The 22711-nt window shown below is 54.7% G+C and overlaps 4 protein-coding genes across 4 annotated transcripts in view; 2 read left to right on the plus strand and 2 right to left on the minus strand.

Moving 5' to 3' along the window:
* LOC111145554 (syntaxin 1A) overlaps positions 1–1301 on the plus strand; it is a 22995-nt gene extending 21694 nt beyond the window's left edge. Inside the window, exon 9 of the mRNA XM_022500478.1 lies at positions 875–1301. Within this exon, the coding sequence (XP_022356186.1) occupies positions 875–1021 (147 nt within the window). The 3' untranslated portion in view covers positions 1022–1301. The remainder of the gene's footprint in view (positions 1–874) is intronic.
* The window catches only part of LOC111145555 (BUD23, rRNA methyltransferase and ribosome maturation factor), an 11498-nt gene extending 4579 nt beyond the window's left edge, over positions 1–6919 (minus strand). Inside the window, exons 1-10 of the mRNA XM_022500484.1 lie at positions 6849–6919; positions 6713–6750; positions 4789–4884; positions 4616–4698; positions 4422–4518; positions 2428–2524; positions 1315–1365; positions 551–636; positions 297–342; positions 78–136 (exon numbers count right to left, since the gene is read on the minus strand). Of these exons, the coding sequence (XP_022356192.1) occupies positions 78–136; positions 297–342; positions 551–636; positions 1315–1365; positions 2428–2524; positions 4422–4518; positions 4616–4698; positions 4789–4884; positions 6713–6750; positions 6849–6896 (701 nt within the window). The 5' untranslated portion in view covers positions 6897–6919. The remainder of the gene's footprint in view (positions 1–77; positions 137–296; positions 343–550; positions 637–1314; positions 1366–2427; positions 2525–4421; positions 4519–4615; positions 4699–4788; positions 4885–6712; positions 6751–6848) is intronic.
* A 184-nt stretch (positions 6920–7103) lies between these two features.
* Positions 7104–8314, plus strand: LOC111145556 (DnaJ heat shock protein family (Hsp40) member C30). The gene has a single exon (XM_022500485.1). It carries the CDS (start codon positions 7104–7106, stop codon positions 7779–7781), a length of 678 nt encoding a protein of 225 aa, XP_022356193.1. The 3' UTR covers positions 7782–8314.
* Positions 8315–14164: 5850 nt separating this feature from the next.
* LOC111146073 (VPS37D, ESCRT-I subunit) lies at positions 14165–17995 on the minus strand. The gene is made up of 4 exons (XM_022501451.1): positions 17858–17995; positions 16345–16516; positions 15793–15875; positions 14165–15236 (listed from the first exon to the last, which is right to left on the minus strand). Exons 1-4 carry the CDS (start codon positions 17993–17995, stop codon positions 14874–14876), a joined length of 756 nt encoding a protein of 251 aa, XP_022357159.1. The 3' UTR covers positions 14165–14873.
* Positions 17996–22711: the final 4716 nt, after the last annotated feature.

Genomic DNA, 22711 nt, shown 5'->3' on the forward strand with positions numbered 1-22711 from the left:
GCGCCGCCGCCTTCCTCCTGCCCCGGCTGCCGGGCCGCGAGCTCCCGCACCCGAGGCAGCCCGCGCAACTGCTTTACCTCTCACTCGTGAACTCGGACTCCTTGGTCTCCTCTTCGTCATTGCTCTCGTTCAGGGCCTGCGGGGACCAAAGTGCTCTTAGATCGTCCTGGCGGGCTCCACAACTGCCTGTCCCACCCCAAAAAGGCCGGGCCACCCAGGCCTAAGCCCTTCCAAGGGCTCAGCCCCACAAGTAAAGAATCCTAAGGCCACGAGCCTGCAAACTCTGGGTCCCTCACCTTTGGCAGAAAGGTTGAAGGCCCAGAAAACAAGCAGAGGTAGAACCTGAAACCAGAAAGTAGAGTGAGAGCTGGGCTCAGAGAGCCTTCTTGGGGGGAGGGTGCTGGGGAGAAGTCCTCAGGCACCCTCCCTCCCACACACAGGTGCAGAACGTGACGGCCCTGGGGACCCAGCCCCGCCCGCCTCTGGCCGGCTCATCACCCCAACACCCTCTCTTCTGGGCGCGGGCAGCAAGCGAGGCCCCAGCACTCACTTCTTGGCCTTGGCGCTGTTGGGGAAGTCCACCACCACGCCACCGGTGAAGCCAGCCTTGGTGGCCTGGGTCGTGATGAGCTCCAGCTGAGGAGAGAACAGCGGCGAGTCAGGCCAGAGGCTGGGGGAGCAGAAGCCAGTCCGCCCCCAGGATGGACTGTGCCCAGGAAAACTGAATGTCTTCATCGGACTTCCCCACTGAGTCCCCAAAAGCTACACAAAGGAAAAGGCAGGCTGGAACCAACAATCCCCCCAATGCTCTTTCTAGCTCAGGGACCCATCTCCCCCGCTCCCATCTCAGGGATGAAAGGCCACCAACAAGGAGGGCAAACTGGTTCACGTGCGGACTGGAGACAGCTCCCCGCTTGTCTTTCAGGATCTGTGCCTCTATTCCTCAGCCCCACGGATGACACTCCACAGAACAGACAGCTTCGCTGTCCTCTCAAATCCTCCCCAATTCCTGTACCCTTGATTACGGGAACCAGAACTAACCTGTTAACTGTAACACGTGTCTGTGGGAAGACAAACATCCTTATCCTAAGCCCCTGCCCAGACACCACTACGCTCTTCCCTAGGATGACGGGTCATAAAACGTGGCATCAGGGGCCAGAGGAACCCCTCTCAGAGGCTCGCTCCCTAGTTCCCCTACCAGTCAGCAACAGGTTCCTTGTTCTGTCCCCTCCCAGCAGGAGGGCAGGTGAGTGGGGAGCAGGAAAGCTTCTGGGTGCCCCCGTTCCCTGCCCCTCTAGAAACCGAGGGGCTCACCTGCTCTGAGTTCTCAGGGTACAGCTGCAGGACGGCCCGGGCTCCACGGACCTGCAAGCGACAGAAACATCACTCTCCTACAAAAACACCACGGGCTCGGGGCCCAACGCTTCGCTCCTGACTCACTCAACATCTGAAGCCTCACTAGCTACACGACACTGTTCCTAGGGCCTGGGATACAAGCTGGGAAGAGAGTGAGCCCTGGAACTTGCGGAGCTCACGTTTTAGTGAGAAAGGCTGCCAATTTACAGTCCTGATTTAGTGCCAAAAAAAGAGTATTACAGCAAAGAACGGTGAGTGCCAAGAGACTGTTGGGTTTACTTTTGGTTCAAGGAAGGCCGCTCTGAGGGACACCTGAGCAGAGTCCTGAAATGTAGCGGGTGGGGAGCTGGCTACACACAGGAGGGAAACCACTTCAGCAGAAAGGCAAACACAAAGGCCACCAGAACCTCGGATTAACTCCAGCGCGTGTATGATGGAAACCACATGCCGCACAAGCCCAGCCGGCCGCCTGCAAAACCACCCATCCTAGGAAAACCAGGATGAGGTGGGGAGATGAAGGAGACCAAGAAATACCTACGTCCGTTCAAAAAAGTGAAAGAACTCATTTTTCGGACTTAAAAATCTCAAACTATCTTCTAATCCTGTAACACAAGTGAAATCAACACTATCAGTTACGAGGACAAGGTAAAGCTTAATAAAGGCTCCGTGATAAACCACCACCCCGCTCCCCATCAGAGCATTAGCAGTAGGGGAGGGAGGGGTGGGAGTCAGAGGATGCGGGCACACTGTGAGCCCTGAACACGAAGTCTCTGTCCTCGCTCTGTGGACTCCATGCCCCCAAACCAACTTCCGATTAAAATACAGTGCAGTGGGGACACAGGAACGGTGGTCGGTCTCAGATTTTGATACCAGCATCTTCTATGTTTCGTTAGGAATGTCAGACCACTCAGCTTTCCTCTTAAGACTAAAGACCTGGACAGAAGTAACCATAGTAAAGTCCTGTCACCCTTCTTGGGTCCTGTGGTCCCATCTGAAGGGCTATTCCTAGCGCGTCAGTACCTGCAGGAGGGATAAGCAGCCAGCCCAGACTGGGAGGAGATCTCTACTCACCAGCACAGAGTACAGAGAAGAGAAGAAGCAGTACAGGCGCTTGGCAGGGATGTCCGACTTCTTGTTTGCATTACAGAGCCACTGTACAGCAGAAATGCTGAGAAAGGAAGGGACGCCGTCAGGAGAGGGACCAACACGCGCTGCTCCCTCCACCGCCTCTTTGAGGCGCTAACGTCATGCATATCCTTCAGCCCCAACCCTCCTGCCCACAGTTCTCTTTCTGGGCATGTGCAGATCCACTCCAGCTCACCATTCTACAACAGGACAGAAAAGGGTGAACAGGTCAGCACTGACTTCCTTGCAGCTAGTCCGAACAAGTATTTTCTCAACCTTGTTTCTCCATGCATCTCGGATTTAAAATTACACAGCATGTCAAGGCTCTCTGCCACCTGCCCCTTCATTCCCTTCCTCTGATCAAGGGAAAACCCCTTTATAATACTTAACACAAACACACTCATTCATTCATCCTCCTCAATCGGCTCCTTTAACTGTACTCACTCGGCGTCTTCACCATCACAGACCTAAAAGCCTCGAGCGCCTATTATAAACCCCTCTCAGGTAGGTCCCCCTTCACTGCTGTGCACACACATATCCACAGAACCCCAAACCCCGCTTGTCCATCCAAATGCCTGTCCCGGCTTTTACTTCCCTCTACCTCTCTCCTGGGTCAGCGCCCCTCACTGCCTCACTTCTTCAACAATGTCGCTTCTCTCCTTTTAAATAATCTTCCCAAAATATAGCTCTGATCTTGTCACTCCCCAGCTTCCCATCGACTACTCAATAAAGCCCACACTTCTCAGCAGAGTTTAAAAATTCCTTATTCTTCCCACACGATCTATCAGACTCCTTTCCCTGGCCTCTTCTGTCCCTTTGTGCACACTGTTCCTTCGCTCAGAAACCCTCGCCATGATTATCCAAATTCCTCAGAGCCTTGAAGGCCCAACCCAACCCCTCCTCCTTCTAAAGGCTTCCCTGTTCTCTGGCCTCTCTTCACCACTGTGGTGGGCTCCACGACTCCCCAGTCACACTCCACACTCGACTTCGTGTTTAGTTGTGTGGGCCATGTCTTACAGCGCCTAACACACCATGGAGAGTCTTAAAAGCTATATATTTCCACAAACCCCACAAACGTTTGGTACCATGTCCTACATGTAAGCAATGCCAAAAAAGTAAGAAGTTTGTCACGCCATCTCTAGAAAAACAATAAACAACAACTTACTCCTCAAACATAAAGACCTGATTGCTTGCCTTCGGTTTTCCGCAGCTTAAAACATCTCACCCAATCATTACTAAAAAGCCACTGCCGTCCTTGAAACATGGTTTCTCCCCAGTCTTGTTCCCAGATGTAAACTAATCCCTAACCCTAAAAAACATCTTCAAATCCAAATTTTCCTGCTCACCCAGATCCCCACTGCTCAGGCCACAATCACAGGAGGAGGCACCCCCCCAGGGAAGGATTAAGGTTATGACTCCTTCCTTATCCCCTACCTCCACCCCACCAACAGCACAACACACGAAATATTCAACGAAACTTGACCACAGAAGACAAACAACTTCACATTTCAGTCATTTCAATGTTCATGTTATCAAAATACTACGTAAACGTCCAAAACTTCACCCTGGCAACCCAGAAAGGGCCAAGCCACCGAAGAAACTGGAAAATTCTGGGCCACTCTCCGCTGCAGAGCTATTCAAAAAGAAAGCGACAAGATGGCCGCTGGCGCCTACAAAATGGCTCCTGGAGGTGAGAAAAGACCACCCCTCCCCCCCACCCCCAAGTGGACAGAGGATCTATACCAGAAGTACCTGAACCTGGCAGCGTAAGATGATCAAAGAACTAGACAGCTTCAAAATACCAAAAAAACCGACATAACTGGGGACACTGGTCTAACCTGGGGATGTGTATTTTTAAGTATCCCGGGTAACTGCAGCACGGCCAATTTGGGAAGCACCGACCTGCAGGACTAAAAGCAGGATGCAAAGACTCTTCTCACCTGATACATCCATCAAAGGAACCTGGTCTGAAGGGGATGCCCTGGCCCATGTCCCCCAGAAGCAGGTCTCCCTCAGTGTCTCGGTCCAAGGCCGCATCTACATGGAAGAAGAGAGTATCAGGGAAACAGACGATGCCCACTGCTCCACACTCATGAAGAGCAGTCCGTTCCAGGACTAAGCAGGACAGACTTACCCAGCATGGCAGGGCTGATGTCGATGCCTACCCAGTAGTGCCCTTCATCCGAGAGATAATCTCCACTCAGCCCAGAACCACAGCTGGAAGACACAAACGGGAGCTCAAAAACGTGAGCAGCAAAGACACTCCACCGCCACCTGGACAACCTGAACTGGGCCCCAGGATCTCACCCAATATCCAAGAGGTAACAGGGCTGACCCTCGGGCAGACAAAGGAGCTCCAAAGCTCGCCCAGCCATCTTGGTCTGGACATCAATCATCCGTGAGCTGGGAAGGCAAAAAACACAAACAAGTGATTAAAAAATTCTGAGCTAAAACATCACCCAGAGCAAAAGAAAAAAGGGAAAAAAAAATTTAAAAAGGCAGACAAAGAGGAAAAGGAACAATCCCCCTGAGGTACTTTCCCTGTCACCATACTGAACTATTTAAAAGTGACCCCCAGGGCGCTTGGGTGGCTCAGGTCATGATCCCAGGGTGCTGGGATCGAGCCCCATATCCGGCTCTCTGCTCAGCAGGGAGCCTGCTTCCTTCCCCACCCCCTCTCTCTCTGCCTCTCTGCCTACTTGTGATCTTTCTCTGTCAAATAAATAAATAAAATCTTTAAATAAATAAATAAATAAAAGTGACTCCCCAAACCCATATATCGCAACAAGTTTTTTTGGGGACACTAATTATGACTCAACCAGTCGCAATGTTAATGTGAAGGGAACAAATCACCAAGCTCAATGACTAATCATTGGGGATTTTCAACTCAGTGAAGTTCTGATGTGGTTGTTACTTAAAAACACACTTTCTGGGCACCTGGGCAATTCAGTCGTTAAGCATTTGCCTTCAGCTCCGGTCATGATCTGAGGGTCCTGGGATCAAGCCCCATGTTGGGCTCCCTGCTCTCCAGGAAGCCTGCTTCTCCCTCTCCCCCTGCTTGTGTTCCCTCTCTTGCGCTGTCAAATGAATAAAATCTTTAAAAAAAAAAACAAAAAAACAAAACCACCCCACATTTTCTGGAAGCATTACCCACCATAGTTGCTCTGTTGCGTAAGGGTCAACAGTGCACAACAAAAGTCTCTATCAGGGGTGCCTGGATGGCTCAGTGGGTTAAAGCCTCTGCCTTCCGCTCAGGTCATGATCTCGAGGTCTTGGGATCGAGCTCCGCATCGGGCATTCTGCTCAGTGGGGAGCCTGTCTCCCCCCCCACCCCGCCTGCCTCTCTGCCTACTTGTGATCTCTGTCAAATAAATAAACAAAATCTTTAAAAAAAAAAACCTGTATCCTATTGTCTACGAGACATATAGTGCAGGCCACGTAGGACCCTGATAACAATGAAATACGTAAAATTAACTGTAGTAATAGTTTACCCAACCCCATATATCTGATAACACGCCTGCCTTAACCCAATATACTCTAAACATTTCAACACGTCCATTTCCTTCATATTAAGTAATTCAAACTGAATATTAGTTCAGTCGATGACAACCGCTAAGAAAAACCAGGTCTCTAGTAGATGGGTCTACCCCAAGACCAGGAGAGAGAATCCCACAGAGTTTTGCAGGGGGAGAAAAGTTTACGCCGCTGCATAAGGACAACCGGGCCAGAGATTTCTGCCGACCTCCTGGATCTTGGGCTCGAATTTAAACGGGAGCAGAGAACAGTTCTCTCTACAGCAGCGTATCAGAAAAGGAAGGCTTGCGGGTCCCTGTTCTAGCCCTCCACTCTTGCCCCCTGCGGACCCCGCACCCGCAGTTCTTCGAGAACCTAAGACCTACAGACATTCTGTGAATACGCCTTCCTTCCCCTCAGCAGCACCCACGGCCCCTGCCCATTTTACCCCGCGCTTCCAACAAGCGGTCACCTGAAACTCTGAAAACCACCAGGAGACAGCACGCAGCATCCACCCCCATTTCAACGCTACTTGACGGAGGCCCGGAGGATTCCGAGCTTTATTTAACGCTGACTTCCCCACTGTCCAGAACTGGAATCAGTCCTTGTCCCTCCCTTCCCCCGAAGCCCCCCAATCCTGCGCGCTTTCCCAGCCATGCCCGCTGTTGGGTCAACTTGCCGGTTCCCGACCCCCCGCGAACATGTGGGCTCCCCTTACTTTTGCACGTATTTCCGGGCTTCGTTCTTGTCGTAAAACTGCGGGAGAGAAAAAGAGAAGAGCAGTAGGGGAGAAATCAAGACGCGGCAGCCCCACCGGCGGAAAGAGGGGTATGCGCCAAGCAAAAGCCTCTCACCAGCTCCGGGGGCCCGCCGTGCTCCGGCCTCTTGCTGCGAAACGCCATCCCCACGCCTCAGCCTCGAGACTGGAATTGGCGTCCCGGAAATCCGCCATTTATATCATCGGCCCCACGCCCGCCTCTTAACACGCATGCTCCGCCCCTCTCCCCGCCTCCGGTTTTACTCGATTGGCTACAGAGCGGACGCGCTGCGAACAACGCACGCCTCCCATTGGCCAGTTCGTCTTGCACCGCCCGCATGTCCCATCCAAGATGGCAGCCAAGCTCGATCTAAGGTGTTCGCGGCGGTTACTGTGGAGGTTGTGGCTGGTCCCGACCGGTCCACAGAACCCGGGATCCGGCCTGGGCCTACAAGCGAGGACTTACTCCCAGGGCGATCGCCCATACTCGCGCACCGCGCTCTACGAGCTGCTCGGCGTCCCCTCCACGGCCACGCAGGCGCAAATCAAGGCAGCTTACTACCGGCAGAGCTTCCTCTACCATCCGGACCGCAACTCGGGGAGCGCCGAGGCTGCCGAGCGCTTCACGCGCATCTCCCAGGCCTACTTGGTGCTGGGCAGTGCCACCTTGCGTCGCAAGTATGACCGCGGCCTGCTCAGCGACGAGGACCTGCGCGGACCTGATGTCCGGCCCTCCAAGGGGCCCGCCGGCGATGACCGCTCGCCCCGCGCCCGGCCACCTGCCTCCTGGGCCCACGACCGCGGTCAGGCCGCGGCGGGCGCCAGCCGCACCATGTTCAACTTCGACGCCTTCTACCAAGCGCACTACGGAGAGCAGCTGGAGCGCGAGCGGCGCCAGCGGGCCCGGCGAGAGGCCCTGCGCAAGCAGCAGGAGGACCGGGCCAAGAAGGGCTTCCGCTGGGACGAGACCCGAGACACTTTTGTGTTCCTTCTCCTCACAGCCTTCGTCCTCATAGGCTTTCGTTTTTAATCGGAGAGAGGAGGAGGACAGGGGAGCCGCCCCCAGCCAGCCCCGAGAAAATGGCCTTTCCTGTCTGCTTGAACCCTTTGCCTTCCGTAGTCTACCTCTGCTGGGGTGCGAAGGAGCTGCCTACCCCCTCTTCTTCCCCGCCCACCCAGCTTAGCCATCCACCTGCACGTCCCACCCCTACGGTCCAGGGAAGAAGGCTTTTCGATGCCCAAGAAAGAGACCCCGAGAAGAAGAGTCCCGAAAGCCCGAGAGTGAAGGGTTTTCTGGAGTCCCTTGGGTGCCTGCTTCCAGAGGTTGCCTTCCTGATGTTGTCAACTTCTGGAACACGTGCTCTGGCTTTATTGTAAAGCTCGGGGCAAGCACTGTCTGCTCCTGCCCCACGTTCCTACTGTGGGGCGCCTGTGTAACCTTGAACCGTGCCATGTGACCAATTGTTGGCTGCCAAAAGAAAAATTCTGGGGTTGTACGAACCTTGTCTTTCTGTGAGTTCCCCAGCCACAGGTGAGACCTGATGTAGGGTAAGAATGGGATCTTTGGAAACCTTGCCACTCTTGGATGATCAGCCAGGCCCCACTCCCCCTTCTGCTGGTGCCATGTGGGAGCGGGAGAGCAAGGTCACAGAGCATAAGGGACCAGAGTGCCTGTCTATGATCTCAGAGAAATTGCTCGGTGGCATGACCACAGAGGAACAAATCATCTTGCTCTCTTGAGGTCTGTCACACTTTATTATCCATAGTTCTAATGGGTTCAGGGATTAAAACGTGATGTTAGCCGAGTCAAGTTTATCCTTGGGACAGTGTGCCTGTCTCCTGGTCATTCCTTGGCCAGCCTGCCCCTTGCTAACTGTCCCTTCCCCGAAAGACAGCAACAAACTGGAAACTTGAATCCAGCAAACTGGGATGGTGGCCTGTCCTCTTGTTTAACCTCCCAAGTCAAGTCCTTGAAACCTGGCACCTTGAGCGTGGTGTCGACGGTACTTGTAAGGGAGAGGAGGCATGTGGTGGAAACTTGGTTCTTTATTCAGAGCTGGCTGGGGCTTTTTTCTCTCTCAGTTTCTGAGTTGAGCTAAGCAGTTGGTCACCACTTGGCTGGAGCTGTGGTAGTCAGGCTCTTGATTCTGTGTCCCTGATCGTGCTGTGGGGTGGGGGAGGTGAGGGGGGCTGTGAGAGTTCAGCTGCTCAGGTGTTCATGCACTGGGGCTAAGCGTAAAGCTGTAGGATAGGAAAACCTTTGCAAGAGATCTACCACAAGAGTGAGGACGGAAGTGTAGGTTCTAACCCAAGCCAGCGGTGCCTTGGTATATTAGTAAGAGCTGCTCTTGAGAAATCCTAATAATTAAGATAAGGCCACAGCTAGTTCAAATTGGTGTCTCAGAAATGATTTTGATTTTAGCCTTGGAGGTTGGGGCAAAATCTTTGGACTTTGCTGTGACCATACGATTCAGTGGTAAAGATTTGAGCCAGCTTTGGATTCAGACCTGGTAGGCTCAGTTAGCCTTGGTTTGGGGGGAGGGGCAGATGTACTTTTAGAGAGAACATTTAATGTTACTGTGTTTCATATTTGGAAAACAAGTCTTTCTTGGAATACAAAAAACAGGAAGTGTTCGGCTTGGTAGAATGTGCCAGAAAGCAGTGGTTTGCAACCAGGCACCTGGAGGAATAATGGGAGTGTCCTTGGGGCATGATTCTGTCAGAGTTTCTATCAAAAGGGATTGGGGTTCTTTGGGGATTTGTAAAAGCACTAGGGGTCTGTAATAGCTGGGACCTTTCTCATGGGTGGCTTTATATAGACCCCCCCGACTTTGTGTTCTGTCCGTGAATGTCAAAGCTAAAAACATTCCCTGGGGTCCCAGAACACGGAGGTATGTAGGAAGTTCCAGAAGGTTGGGGGAGGGGCAGACCCTATGAAACTTCTGGAACATTCCATGCAACTCCAGGCAGGGTGGTCAATAAAGTTCATTAATCATCCAACTGTGACTCTCCTTAGGCCTTAGAACCAGGCTCACACTATTCTCACAGTGCCATCCTGCCTGCCTCAGGTGTTTTGTTTTCATTTTTGTTATTTAACCCAGAGTGATCTCTACTCTCCCTAAGATGGAGTCTGGGCCCTTTATGGAAGGGGAGATGTGTGGGAGACTTTTTGAAGGATCCCCAAACTGGTTCCTATCATATTTCCCCCCTTCCCACCTTCCCCCCTTCTCCTAAGATGGCCCTAAGTTGTTCCTTTCTCAGTTTCTTACCTGCCCTACGGAGGAGAGGCTGAACCAGGCCGGGGACATTATCCCTGCCTTCTAGAGGCTGCTGTCAAGTTCCAGATAGTGGAGGAAGGCTCGGACATGTTCAACTCTAGTCCCTCTTCTCCTTTTGATCACAAACTAAAACTCCCTCGAAGGTTGGACCTAGGACAGGAGAAGGGTAAGAGCAGCCCAGCCTGCCTCAGTTCATTGGAGTGGGCAAGTACAGTATGCCGGTGAGAGCCACTCACGCGAGTCCTGAACAGGGAGACATGGACAAGACCGTAGTCAAAGGTGTCCTTGTGTAGGCAGTTCTGATACTGTCTTTGGACTCGATCAGGACTTTATTTCTCCTGAGCCAAACCTTGCCCTTTGTTACATTTTTTAACTGCTGGGTAACTGATCCTTTACAGATCCCAGCGCTGAGGGAGTAGGATTTCTTGCTTCCCTTCTGAGGTTCTGGCATTTTGTTCACTTGGTGCACCTTTCCTTCTGTAATGATCCTAGCATGAGCCAAGATGAATACAGATAACCTCCCTTAGACCAGTGAGCTGTCCATTTGGTCATTAAATATATAACGTAATGCACGCACACACACAGTCCTTATGGTCGCAAGCCTCAGCACCAAGGATGGAGCCCAAGTAAATGGCCACCATACTTGTTTTGGGGGAAATGGCCTCAGGGTGAAGGTGGCATATCTCAGACCTTTCTGGAAGGTCACCAGATCGCAGGAAGAGAGGCTAGAAAGTAGTGGTGTTCCTTCAATCCACTGTCTTGAATTCAGTGCCCTAGAGAAGTGGGCTCTATCCTGGTCTTTACCTCTTCTCCATGCCTCAGCCTTGTGACAAGATCACACACTGCCACCTGCCATGATCAGGATCATAGGAGAAGGCCTGCCTTGCCTGCCCTCAGTACCTTGGTTCTCAGGCCAGCTTGTGGGCCTGGTGGCCGTAGGGTTTGTGCAAAGCAGTTGGGGGTCCCTCTGTTAGTGTGTGAGGATGACCGCGAGACCTGAATCTGGGTCCTCGTGGTGAACTTGGATATACTGAGAACGCTCAGTGCCATCATCCCCAAGAAGAAGGTGCAGAGAGCACTTGCTACGAGGTCATGGTCATGGTCATGGTGTCACGCGATCTATCTCTTACGGCTGGGGTCCTGTGCCTTCTCCCTCCCATCCGGCTTTGGCCCCTACAGTATTCGCACCCTCAGTTCTGGGAGGGGGCTTCTGGTAGACAAGGCAAGACCTGTTTCAGGAGGACCAAGAATGGGCTGCAGTTCGTGGTCCCAGAGGCCACACAGCCAACCTGTACACCGTGTTTCACTCTGGCTGGCACAACGTCTTCAAAAACTTCAGCCAACTTTCCAAATGGGAGACTATATAAAAAACTAGATTTCTGACTTCTCTGAAAAAATGAGAAAACTTGCTGCCCTTGCGCTCACTTCCACACTTGTACTAGCACCTGGGAAAAGCTGTTAACATCTGCCTTTTAGGGAGGACATGGCTCCCGGGTTCGCGGCACGCCCACCCAGAGAGGGGAAGTGTAAAAGGCCTTGATCGACACACTTGGCCATTTTGCTCATAATAGAGAAATGCTCTCTATGCTCCGTGTCTATCAAGAAGGGAAAAAGAAGGGACCGTGCATTTTTTCCCAAAAACGGGAGAGGGTGTATTTCTTTGTGGAAATGGACAGCTTTGCCCTGCTGTGAGCCTCCTAGCCGCGGCAACCCTTTGAGCTTGCAGACAACGGATGTTGTTACGAGAGCTCACGCTCTAAGCGTAAGTAAGTCTAAACCTTATTTTCCTGTGAGACAAGAAGGATCTTTTGAGATGTCTATAGCAGTGGCAAGGCCCTGGACAAAGGCAGGTACCATCAATTCCTGCCCTCTATCATTTGTGTAAAATCCTTGTATAAATTGGAAGAAACCAACAGCTAGTCCAGCTTGAACCATTTGTTTCTAGCCTTGGAAGTCAGGGACAAGTTGTTAGCCCTGGCTCTGCACTGACCACACCACAGTTCAGTAGTAAAGATTTTAGCCCACTCCGGTTCAGGCCTGCTTGATCCAATAAGCCTTAGTCCCTCCGCACTCCTCGATTATGTTTTATATTTCAGACATAAGGGGGGAAGCTTAGGATAATGCCCGAGATAGCGATTCTTAAACAAGGATGTGTACATAACAGACTTTCTTAAAAGGGTAGGAACTCTTTGTTTTTACAAAAAGGGATAGAAGTTTTGCTATTTGGACAACTTTTTGGTTTTGGTTTGTAAAAGCCCTGGTGGTTTGTAATAGGTGGGACCTTTCTCAGGGGCCCCTTGATGTAGACTCTCAGGTTCTCTCTCACAGAGGATTGAGCTCAGGGACATTCCCTGGGGTCCTGGAACCTGGAAACAGAAAGTTCCAGAAATTGCCAAGCGGCAGAGGAAGAGCCCAGACTGGCTGGAACCTTCCAGAGCCTTCCAGAATATTCCATGTAACTTCAAGCATGAGGGTTAATGAAGTGTATTAACCATCCATCTCAAAGACTTTCTCATGGCCCAGAACTGAGCTCACTCCACTCTGTTGGTATCCATACCCACCAGCCTCAAGTCTTTTTCATGCCACAGCTGAACACTAAAAGGCCTCGTTCCCTACCCTTCTAAAACTGAGTTTGAGCTCTTTAAGGAAGGTGAGTGATGTAAGACCCGCAGAAAGATATCATCTGGTTTGCTTGAATAATATTTTTCTCCCCTCCCAGCCCGTCCCCTGGGGTTGGTCATTCCTTTTTCTTCTTACCTGTCCTGGGGTGGGGAGGCTGAATGACTAGGGAGTGCACATTAGCCTCTGCCTTCCAGAGGCTGCTTGCCAATTCCCGCTAGTGGAGGAGGGTTCAGACATGCCCAATCCCAACTCCTTTTCTCCTTTTGGTCACAAATCCACAACCCTGGAAGCAAGGCCCAGCTATGGAAAGCCAGGACAAGAGGGGCCCAGCCTGCCCTAGGCTGTGCTGAGAATGTGGGAGGTCTTCAAAGCAGTTCAGTCTTGTCTCATGTCAGGCAGGTACCTTGTGATTCTGGTGTCCCTCAGCCTCCAGCAGCTCAGGGGCTAGCAGCAAGGATAGCAGGAGAACCAAGGCCAGTGTGGGGTAGACCTTCTCGAGTGGACACTCTGCACAAGCTTTGACTGCACCCCTAACTGGCATACCTCTGTCTAGACCTGAAGGGCTCTGGAAAGTTCAGATGGGCCAGTTCCTCCGACCACTGCTGAAATCTCTACAACTCCACATGGGCACTGCTCGCTCATTTTTGTGGACGGACCCCATCCATCCTATGGTTTCCACCTACCGGTCTTGACTCTGACCTCTGGCTCTACACCTCTAGCCCTTTGTGGGTTCGGAGGCTAATCATCACACGTATCTCAGATGGCTCTCAACTCCTCATTGTGGGATTTAGTCCCAGTCCCCGTTCTCATTGTGTGCATTAGGGACATGCCCAGGAGACCAACGATGGTGGTTTGTCACGGGGGTGAGTCCGTCCTACACTATAAAACTTGAGTGAAGAATAGAGCCAATGCAATACTTTCCTTTTTCTAGATGGTTCTGTCCCATGGACCACGATCACGTTCACTTCTATAGCACTCTGCCTGCCCTCTCCTGTTTGCCAGACCTTCCAGGCCTCCCTGTCAAACTGCATTTCATTAGACTTGACCTAAGCTGACCCAGGGCCTGTTCCCGCTCTCCCAACCTCCTCTCCCACCCTCATCGCCTAAGCTGGCTACCGAGTATTCACCCTAGCTGAAAACATGACCTTCAGCCTCACAGAATCCCTTCCACCCCTCACGGGAGGTGGTCATTCAGCAGGCCAGAGCAGGAATAGGTACCATCCCGACTGGGCTTAACAAACCCAGGAAGAGAAGGTGCATACAGGTGAGGCGGTTGGAGAACAGTGATGGAGCAGAGTGTGCTTCTGGCCACAAGAGTTAGGAAAGACTCCCATGGGTTGGTAGTCTTTGAAGGCTTCATGGAAGAGGCAGCAGCAGTGCTGGACCTGAAGGACAGCTGGGCTTTGGATGGGCAGAGAGGAAGGGAGGGCATCGCAGGAGCTCGGGTGTGAAGGCTGCGAGAGCAGAGTGGCTGGTTGAGGGAGCAGAGACTAGTCGGGCAGCATCGTCATCCTCATCATCACATTTATTGACGGCCCCTGGGAGGGGGGGCTGGGGACAGAACATACAAAGACAAGGACCTGCCCTCAAAAAGTTTCCATTCTAAGGAGACGGGGACAGAAAAATACAGAATGGTCTTTCCTGGGGATGGCCCACTCGCATCGGTGCAGGTCAGGAGCCCCTGGCCTACCCTGCCCAGGGTCTGGAGCGGGAGTGGGGCACAGAGTAGCCCCAGGGCCATGGTGTCCCTGGCCCCGCAGCTGGGGCCTGACCACCTGGCTCCTAGGCGGTAGGCCCCAGAACTGGGGAAAGGTAGGAGCAGGACGTGATGGAAAGCGCTCCTGTCGGCCTTGGCATTGTGCTTGCCCAGTGGAGTGGAAGGGTGCAGTCATGCCCCCTGGGGGAAGCAGACACCTTCCCGGGGGGGCCCCCAGCAGGAAAGTTCTTTCATTGGAGCTGGCCCATTACCCTGGAGGCCCCAGCCAGGGAGGAAAAAAAGGCAGCGTTTCCTCAGCGCCAGAGGCACCCTGCCCACCCCACCTCCGGCCTCTCTCTGGGCATCTTCTAGGTGACCCTCCTCCCCAGCTCAGCCTCCAGGGCCAGGGCCTGCCTGAGGCCAGGGGGAGGGGCCTGCCCCTCCCCCCACCCAAACAGTGGGGGAGGAGGAGGAGCCACAGATCAAGTTTGTCTGGGCCCCCCACTGGGGGGCCATTCCCTGGATCCTACCGGTGGGGGGGCTCTGGCTGCGAGGGCCGAGGGCTCAGCAGCGGGGCTGGGCCAAGGGGGCACCCGGGGGAGCCCTTCAGAGGGGGCACTGGGCGGGAGTCCAAGGGAGGCAGGCTCCGGGGCACTGCTGGCGGCCCCCGGGCGGCCCCGGTGGGCAGGACGGCTGCGGCAGGGAAGGGTTTGGGGGCGTCTGCGGCAGCAGTGGGGGCCGGCTGGGCTGACCGCTCCCGACGCCGCAGCAGCTCCTGCAGCTTCTCCGCCTGGGTCCGCCTCAGGTGGGCGAGGGCGCGGCCGCGCTGGAAGGCGGGCAGGAAGGCCTCCAGGCTCTGCTCGCCCAGCAGCAGCTGCTCCATCTGCTCCTGGGATGGGAGGGCGGGGACAGTTTGAGAAGAGCCCCGCCAGACACCTCTCCCCCTCTCACCCCGAATCTCTTCCAGGGGCGCCCACCCCACGGCTGGGAGATGGGGCCCCTGACTTCTAGCCTGGGCCTGCCTGGGACTTGCCAAGGGACTGGAGACGCATGTCCTCTGCTGGGTGGAAGATGAGACAGAATCAGAGATGGGGACACACCTGGAGTAAACTTAGGTGTCTCTCATCAAGGCCCCCCTCTGCTACCTCCTGGGACTCCCTGAGCACTGTGCTCCCAACCCAGCACGGAGAAGCTCGTCCCAGCTCCTCTACGGACCCAGTCTACACTGTCCTACGCTGAGACATTCACAGCTGGGGAGGATGAGCCTCGCTGTCCAAGGTACACAGCTGGACAGCAGAGTAGCAGGCTCTCCTGGGGCCAGGCACTCAGGGAGGGCTTCCTGGAGGAGGGGCTCTCAACGCTGCAGTGTAAGAATGAAGGAGGGGGGCGATGATAGGCTGGGTCTCCCTCTCGGCCATCCCCAGCCCCGCGGCCCCTCCCCTCACCTCAGCCTCCTGCTCGGCCTCTTCCAGCTCAGCCTGCAGCCAGCCCAGCGCGCAGTGGGGGCTCCAGCGATGCACGCTCTCCTCTGAAGGCCACAGAGGGACAGAGTAAAGAGCGCCTGTCTTCAGGGCCCGTCACCCAAGACAAGCCAGGCCAGAGACCCAGAGCCTGATCCTGACTCTCCCTGACCCTGCGTGTGACTCTCTGCTTCTCTCTGGTGCCTCAGGGTCCTGCCCATGGGATCAGTTTGTGAACCTACCCCAGGGGGTCTGCCCCAGTCCTAGCGCAAAAGAGGAAGCAGAGGCTTTGCCCCCTAGAGCACCCCAGGGCAGCTTTTCTTCCCCTGCTCAGAGCCCCCTTCTGGCTTTTCCAACCCAGTTCTACTCCTGGACTGCTCACTTCCCCAACTCAGTGTTCCAGGAGCGGCACCCCAAGACTTGGCCAGGGAGGAGGGCTGCCCAAGACCTGCCCTTCAGAGCTTCGCCCTTCCCAAGCCCAGCCAGCCAGAAAGCCAACGGCGCCCATCGCAGGCGGTTCTCCCACGTGTCCCTCACCCAGTCGCTGCAGCTTGTCCGCACAGCTCTCGGCCACCTCTCGAAGCTCCTGGTATTTGATGGCCAGGGCAGCCCGGCCCATCTCCAGGCGGGGCCGCAGTGCCAGGTTCTCCTTGGCTAGTGCGTAGTTGGAGGCCAGGCATGCCTCACGCTCCAGCTGCAGGCCCTGGAACTGCCAGAAGAGCCGGGAGGCCCACTCAGGGAATCTGCCCAGATCCCCCTAACTGCCCCCCCGACCCAGGGCACAGGGCTCAAGGGCCAAGCCCTAGGCACCCCGCCTTCAGGATGGCCGGCTAACAGGTGGAGGGACTCCAAGAGGCCTGGACGGGGCTTTGCCTTGAGTTCGCTCTCTGGGCCTCAGTTTCCTCTTATACAAAGTGAGCGGAAAACAGCTACCTTCGGGGTTGTTGTGAGCCCAAGTAAGGAAAACGATGACCGCCTCCACAAATGTTAGTTAATTTTTAATTTTTCAATTAATATGTCTGCTCAGGTCCCTGAGGAGTCCCCCGCCCTCCTCTGTCCCATTTTCCATGCATGGGCAGCTTCCCTCTTGTTCCAGGCCTTTGTCTCTGCTTCCTCCTCAGGTGTGTGTGCCGAAAACATTCCCCCCTGCTCTCACTCTCCAGAGTGATGTCTTCGCCCTGTCCCCTCACGGTACCCCCCTCAAGCCACCCTCGCTTCCCTTTGCACCCCTCCTCCTGCCCTCCAGTGGAATCCCCACACCCCAGAGGATACACACCCCCTTCTCCTCCCTGATCCCCAGCACCTGCTCCCAGCTTCTCCTCCTCTTGCAGAAAGCAGACCCCCTTTCTCTCCTGGCTCTTGAGAATGCTTCTTCCTTCTGTCTGTCGGAGGGCCAAGCCCCCCTCCCTGCCCCTGGAGAACGCACTACCCTCCATCTGTCCCCTGTAGGATGCACAGGCCCCTCCTGTCTGCCTCCCTCCAACAGACACTTTTCCTTTCTACCCCCTACAGACAAGCAGCCCGGGCCTATCTCCCGTGAAATATACAACTTTGTCTTATGGTGGCCTACGGAATACACGCCTCAGCTTCCAGTCCCCCTCCCCAACGGAAGCCACAAAGCCCCCTCCGGCACCCCTAGAATGCAGACGCCCCCCCAGAGGTCCCCCCAGGTGTCAAACAGGCCCCTAGTTCTCCCCTATGGAAGGCGCCTCCCCTTTCTGGCCCTACAGAACGTGGGTGTGCGAGACAGGGCCCCCCACAACACAGCCAGACCCTGTCCCCGGAACACACCTCCCCGGAGCATCCGCTGGAGGACACGCCTCGCGGCCATCCCGGGGGTGCACGGGCGCCTCCCTGGGTCTCCCGCGCCCCACCAGCCCCAGGCCGGCTCCGGGCGCCCCCTTCCCCGGGGGCGGCTCCGCGGGGCCCACTCGGACGTGCCAGGTTCCCGCGGCCCCGCGGCCCGGCCCGCGCGGCCCTTCGGTCGCCCGGCAGGTCCGGCAGGCCGCGGCCCGTACCCCGCGCCCCCCGCCCGCGCCCCCCGCGCTACCTTCCTGCTGAGCCGCACGATCCGGTCCAGCTTGGGCTCATCCTGAAGCAGGTCCCGGAGCTGCCCGGTGCTGAGGATCCCAAAGCGCCCCGGGCTGCCGGGCTCCGGCCCCGCCCGCGCCGCCCGGGCCCGGTACATGCCGCCCGCCCGCGCCCCCAGCTCGGCTGCTGGCTCGGCCCGCTCGGCCCGCTCCGCCCCGGCTCCGCTCCGCTCCGCTCCGGCTCCGGGATCCGGCTCTGGCTCCCGCCGCGCGCGGCGCTCCGCCGCCAGAGGGCGCCCCTCCCGCTCTTAAAGGGGCCGCGGCTCCGGGGCTGGGGGTGGGGCGGGAGGGGGCGGGCCGCACCCCTGGCGGCCCGGGCAGAGCCGCGCCTCCCGCACCCGAAAGCTCGCGGCAAAGCCATCCTCCCGCCGCCAGGCGGGTATACCCGAAGCCGTCAGTCTCCGCACCCGGTCTCCGGCCGTCATTCACCACGCCCCGCCCCCCGCCCCCCCCCGCCCGGGCGCGGACGCTCCCACCCCAGGCGTTTACAGTTTGCAGGGCTATTTCACATTCCTCCCTTGGATTCGCACAACAATCTCCCGCGTTTGGCCGGGCGCCGGGAGCTTCTGCCCTGTTGCTAACTCGGACGAGCCATGTACCGCCCCAAGACTCAGTGTTCTCTTCTGTAAAATCTCTGCCAGAGATGGGGGAAACAGATGCACACAGATGATGTCATCTCCCCAAAGTCTCATTACAGGTACATGATAGGCGGGCTCGGTTCTTCCTGCCTGTGCAGTGTGCACGGAGCACGTGGTGCCTCTCTATGCCGGGCACTGGGCGAGGCTCCGCGGGGACATGGTCTCTGCCCTCAGAGAGCTCTCGGATTGAGGCAGAGTCACATTCTCAACTTCCCTTCGTGCAAGGGAGAATGGCAGGTGTCACCACGGGATGTCTTCCTTTGTGATTCCCACGTGATGTCAGGTAGCTTATCTTCCGGAGACAGACTCAGAGATGAAGTCACTTGTCTAAAAATCAAGCAGCAGTGACTGGAGCTTGTTCCAACTCACTGCACTGAGAAAGCGCGGAGGTGGGACCGGGATAGTCGGAAAGCCTCGCGAGGGGTAGGGGTGGGGGTGGGGCGGGTGGGGGGAAGACACCAGCAGAGGTGATATTTGAGCTGGGTTTTGAGGGATGAATAGGAGTTCTGAAGCTGAAGAGAAAAAACAATGAACCCAGAGAGAACTTCATCTGCCAAGGAGTTTCCCAAACCAGCCAGTGCACCCTGGGCATGGCAGAGATATGTGAGAAGGAGAGACAAAACGGGCCGTCCATTGGAGAGGTGCCTGATGGAGTCGAGTAGGACAGGCTTGTTGACAGACTCTGACGACAGTTTTCCTTCCACATTTTTTAAAAAGATTTATTTATTTATTTGACAGACAGAGATCACAAGTAGGCAGAGAGCCTGATGCAGGGCTTGATCCCAGGACCCCGAGATCATGACCCGAGCTGAAGGCAGAGGCTTCAACCCACTGATCCACCGAGGCACCCCCTTCCACATGTTTATGATAACTGAAATTTGATTTTCCCCTTCAAGACTCCGCTGGAAGACCACCACCTCCAGGAAGCTGTCTCTCCCTCTCCAGGGTGGGTTGTGCGCCCCTCCCTTCTGGGCTCCTACAGTCCCTGCTGTCTCTCCACCCAGGTCCTGGCCACTAGCAAGAACACCTCTGCACTTTCCAGTTTCCTGGTTATGATCTCCCTAGTTCTGTTCTGCCTCCTCAGGACCCACCATTTCCTCTAAGCTTCCAGAGTGTTCCTAGACACGCCCCCCTACCTGCCCTGCTTTACCTCTTCCTCCTCTGGGCTTCCCGAGGAGGCACTGGTTAGATCCCATGGGAGACGCTTGCCTCAGCTCGTCCCCTCTTTCTTGCCAGTCACCCCTCCCCCTTGCTCAGTGGACCCTCTGTTGAAGCCGCCCAACAACACATCTCGTAAACCTCCCCCACACTCAGACCCTCGCACCCGCTCCTGCCCTCTCAGGAGGTAACTCTGCCGCCCATCCCATGGAGAAGCTCCCACCAACTTTCTGCCTCACCACTTTGGGTTTTTTCTGCATCTGCCCTGGAGTCCTTCCTTCCCCGCTGCGTCCAGGAAGAGCAGCCCCCTTGTTCCAAAGCCAACCCAGATACCTTCGCTATGGGTCTCCCCTCCACCTGCCTCCCCCGAGATGTTTTGGCCCAGTCTAGTAGTTATGTCTCGCTTCCTGTCTCTGGCCATTTCACCTTTCATCTCTGCCTCTAGACGGCCCCCTTCCTTTCACCACCACCCCCAATATATTTTTTTAAGATTTTATTTATTTATTTGACAGAGATCACAAGTAGGCAGAGAGGCAGGCAGAGAGAGAAAGAGGAAGCAGGCTCCCCGCTGAGCAGAGAGCCCGATGCAGGGCTCGATCCCAGGACCCTGGGATCATGACCTGAGCCGAAGGCAGAGGCTTAACCCACTGAGCCACCCAGGCGCCCCCACCCCCAATATTTTGAAGTAACTTGGGATGGACTGAGTACTTGTGTATCCTCCCCCCAAATTCATATGTCACAGCCCGAACCCCCAGTGTGATGGTTTTTGGAGGTGGGTCTTTGGGAGGTGATTGGGTTTAGATGAGGTCGTGAGATTGGGGCCCCGTGATGGGATTAGTGTGCTTATAAGACGGGGAGGAGAGACTGGAGTTCTTTCTCTCTCGAGGACACAAGAAGGTCGCTCTCTGCAAGCCAGGAAGAAGGCTCCCACCAGAAGCCCCAGCTGCTAGGACTTTGATCTTGGACTTTCCAGCCGCCAGAAGTATGAGAAAGAAAAGTCTCTTGTTTAAGCCACTCAGTCTGTGGAATTTTGTTTCGGCAGCCCGAGCAGACTAAGACATCCCCGGTACCCTCACTGCCCCTTTCCTCACCCTCCTTATTCCTTGACTCAGGCTGACGTCACTCCCCTCTCACCACTCCCAGGGCAGTGCTCAAAGTCAAGGTCATCGGCCACTTCCTTACCACCAGGGCTACTCTCACCGTTGACCACCATCTCTTTCTTGACCACACTGCGGTCAGAGCCCAGACATTTCATCGCCGTTGGGCTGGTGAAAATTAAAAAGTCAGATAACATCAAGTCTTGGTGAGGGTGGGAAGCAACAGGCGCTCTTATGCCCTGCAGGTGGGAGAGAGAATCGATTCTTCGTTCCAGAGAGCAGTCTGACAAGCTCACGATTCAAAGACACCCCCTATCATACTACCCAGCTCTTCCCCTCTGTCCACAGCCTAAACCCCAGAAAACTGTGAGTGTGTTACTTTACAAGGCAAAAGGGACTCGTCTGTATCAGATAGTCCAATAGAAATAAAAACAACAAAACAACAAAAACGAGGCAAAAGGGACTTTGCAGATATGATTAAATTAAGGGTCTCCAGATGGGTGGGGGGATGGTCCTGGATCACCCAGGTGGGCCAAAGTCATCACAAAGGTCCTTATTAAAGGGAGGCAGCAGGGTCAGAATTAGAAGACTTGCAGCAGGGGAATCAGAGAGCCGAAGTCAGAGAGAGCTCGAAGACACTGTGTTGCTGGATTTGAAGATGAAGGAAGGAGCTTCACGATAAAGAGTAGAGGGCAGCTTCTAGAAGCCAGAAAGGGAAAGGAAATGCATCGAGACTCTGGAGGGAGGGTGACCCTGCCGACATCTTGACTTCAGCCCAGTGAAACCCATTTTGAACTTCTGACTGTCCAGACCTGTAAGATAACAAATTCGCAGGGTTTTAAGGCACGAATTTGGTAATTTGTTACAGCAGCGATAAGAAACTAATACAAACTCATAGGAATTTTTGGTCCTCTGGGCGAAGAGACAAGAATGGGAACGCTCACAGTAGCTCTACTTGTCGTAACAGAAAACTGGAAACAATCCGAACGCCCAAGCCCCGGAGAGTGGCAAAGGAACCAGGGAACCGTCATACGGTCAGTTCTTTGTACTAAATACCAATGGACACGAGCAAATTTTAGCTACCCCTGTCAATTTCAGTGAATCCACAAACAACGCTGAGCGAGAAGAGACCTCCTCCCTGCGGTGCTGTTTATACAAAGTCTAGAAACATGCAAAACTATACTTCCTATTGCTTGCAGATATGTACAAAGTAAAAGTGGGAACAAGAAATACCAAATACCAGGAGCATGGCTGTCTGGCCGAAGGAGAATGGAGGGGAGGAGCCTGGGTGGCTCAGTGGATTGAGCATCTGCCTTGGACTCAGGTCCTGATCCCAGGGTTCTGGGATCGAGCCCCCCATTAGGCTCCGAGCCCCACATTAGACTCCCTGCTCATCGGGAAGTCTGCTTCTCCCTCTGCCCTTCCCCCTGCTCATGCTCTCTCTCTCAAAGAAATAAAAAAATTCCTTAGCAAAGAAAAAAAGGAGGATGGAATCAGGGAGGAGATCAAAGGAAGTTCAATAGCATTGAGAGAGAGTTCAATTTCTTTTTTTTTTTTTTTTAAAGATTTTACTTATTTATTTGACAGAGAGAGATCACAAGTAGACGGAGAGGCAGGCAGAGAGAGAGAGAGGGGGAAGCAGGCTCCCCGCCGAGCAGAGAGCCCGATGCGAGACTCGATCCCAGGACCCTGAGATCATGACCTGAGCCGAAGGCAGCGGCTCAACCCACTGAGCCACCCAGGTGCCCCGATAGTTCAATTTCTTAAGCTAGTGGGGGCACCTGGTATTATTCTTTATATTTTTATTAAAGTCTGAAAACTCCCCGAGTCAGGCTCCCTGCTTGCCGGGAGGCCTGCTTCTCCCTCTCCAACTCCCCCTACTTGTGTTCTCCTCTCTTGCTCTGTCTCTCTCTGTCAAATA

This window comes from Enhydra lutris, unplaced genomic scaffold (assembly GCF_002288905.1).
Source record: "Enhydra lutris kenyoni isolate GAN:26980312 unplaced genomic scaffold, ASM228890v2 scaffoldscaffold13, whole genome shotgun sequence".
Classification (NCBI taxonomy): domain Eukaryota; kingdom Metazoa; phylum Chordata; class Mammalia; order Carnivora; family Mustelidae; genus Enhydra; species Enhydra lutris.

Excerpts from the sequence above, each read along its gene's own strand:
- LOC111145556 (XM_022500485.1), top strand. The coding sequence starts at position 7,104 with ATGGCAGCCAAGCTCGATCTAAGGTGTTCGCGGCGGTTACTGTGGAGG.
- LOC111146073 (XM_022501451.1), bottom strand. The coding sequence starts at position 17,995 with ATGTACCGGGCCCGGGCGGCGCGGGCGGGGCCGGAGCCCGGCAGCCCG. Across the intron at positions 16,517-17,857 it reads TCGTGCGGCTCAGCAGGAAG|TTCCAGGGCCTGCAGCTGGA; the intron begins GTAGCGCGGGGG and ends CTCTTCTGGCAG. Across the intron at positions 15,237-15,792 it reads AGGCCGAGCAGGAGGCTGAG|GAGCAGATGGAGCAGCTGCT; the intron begins GTGAGGGGAGGG and ends CTCCCATCCCAG.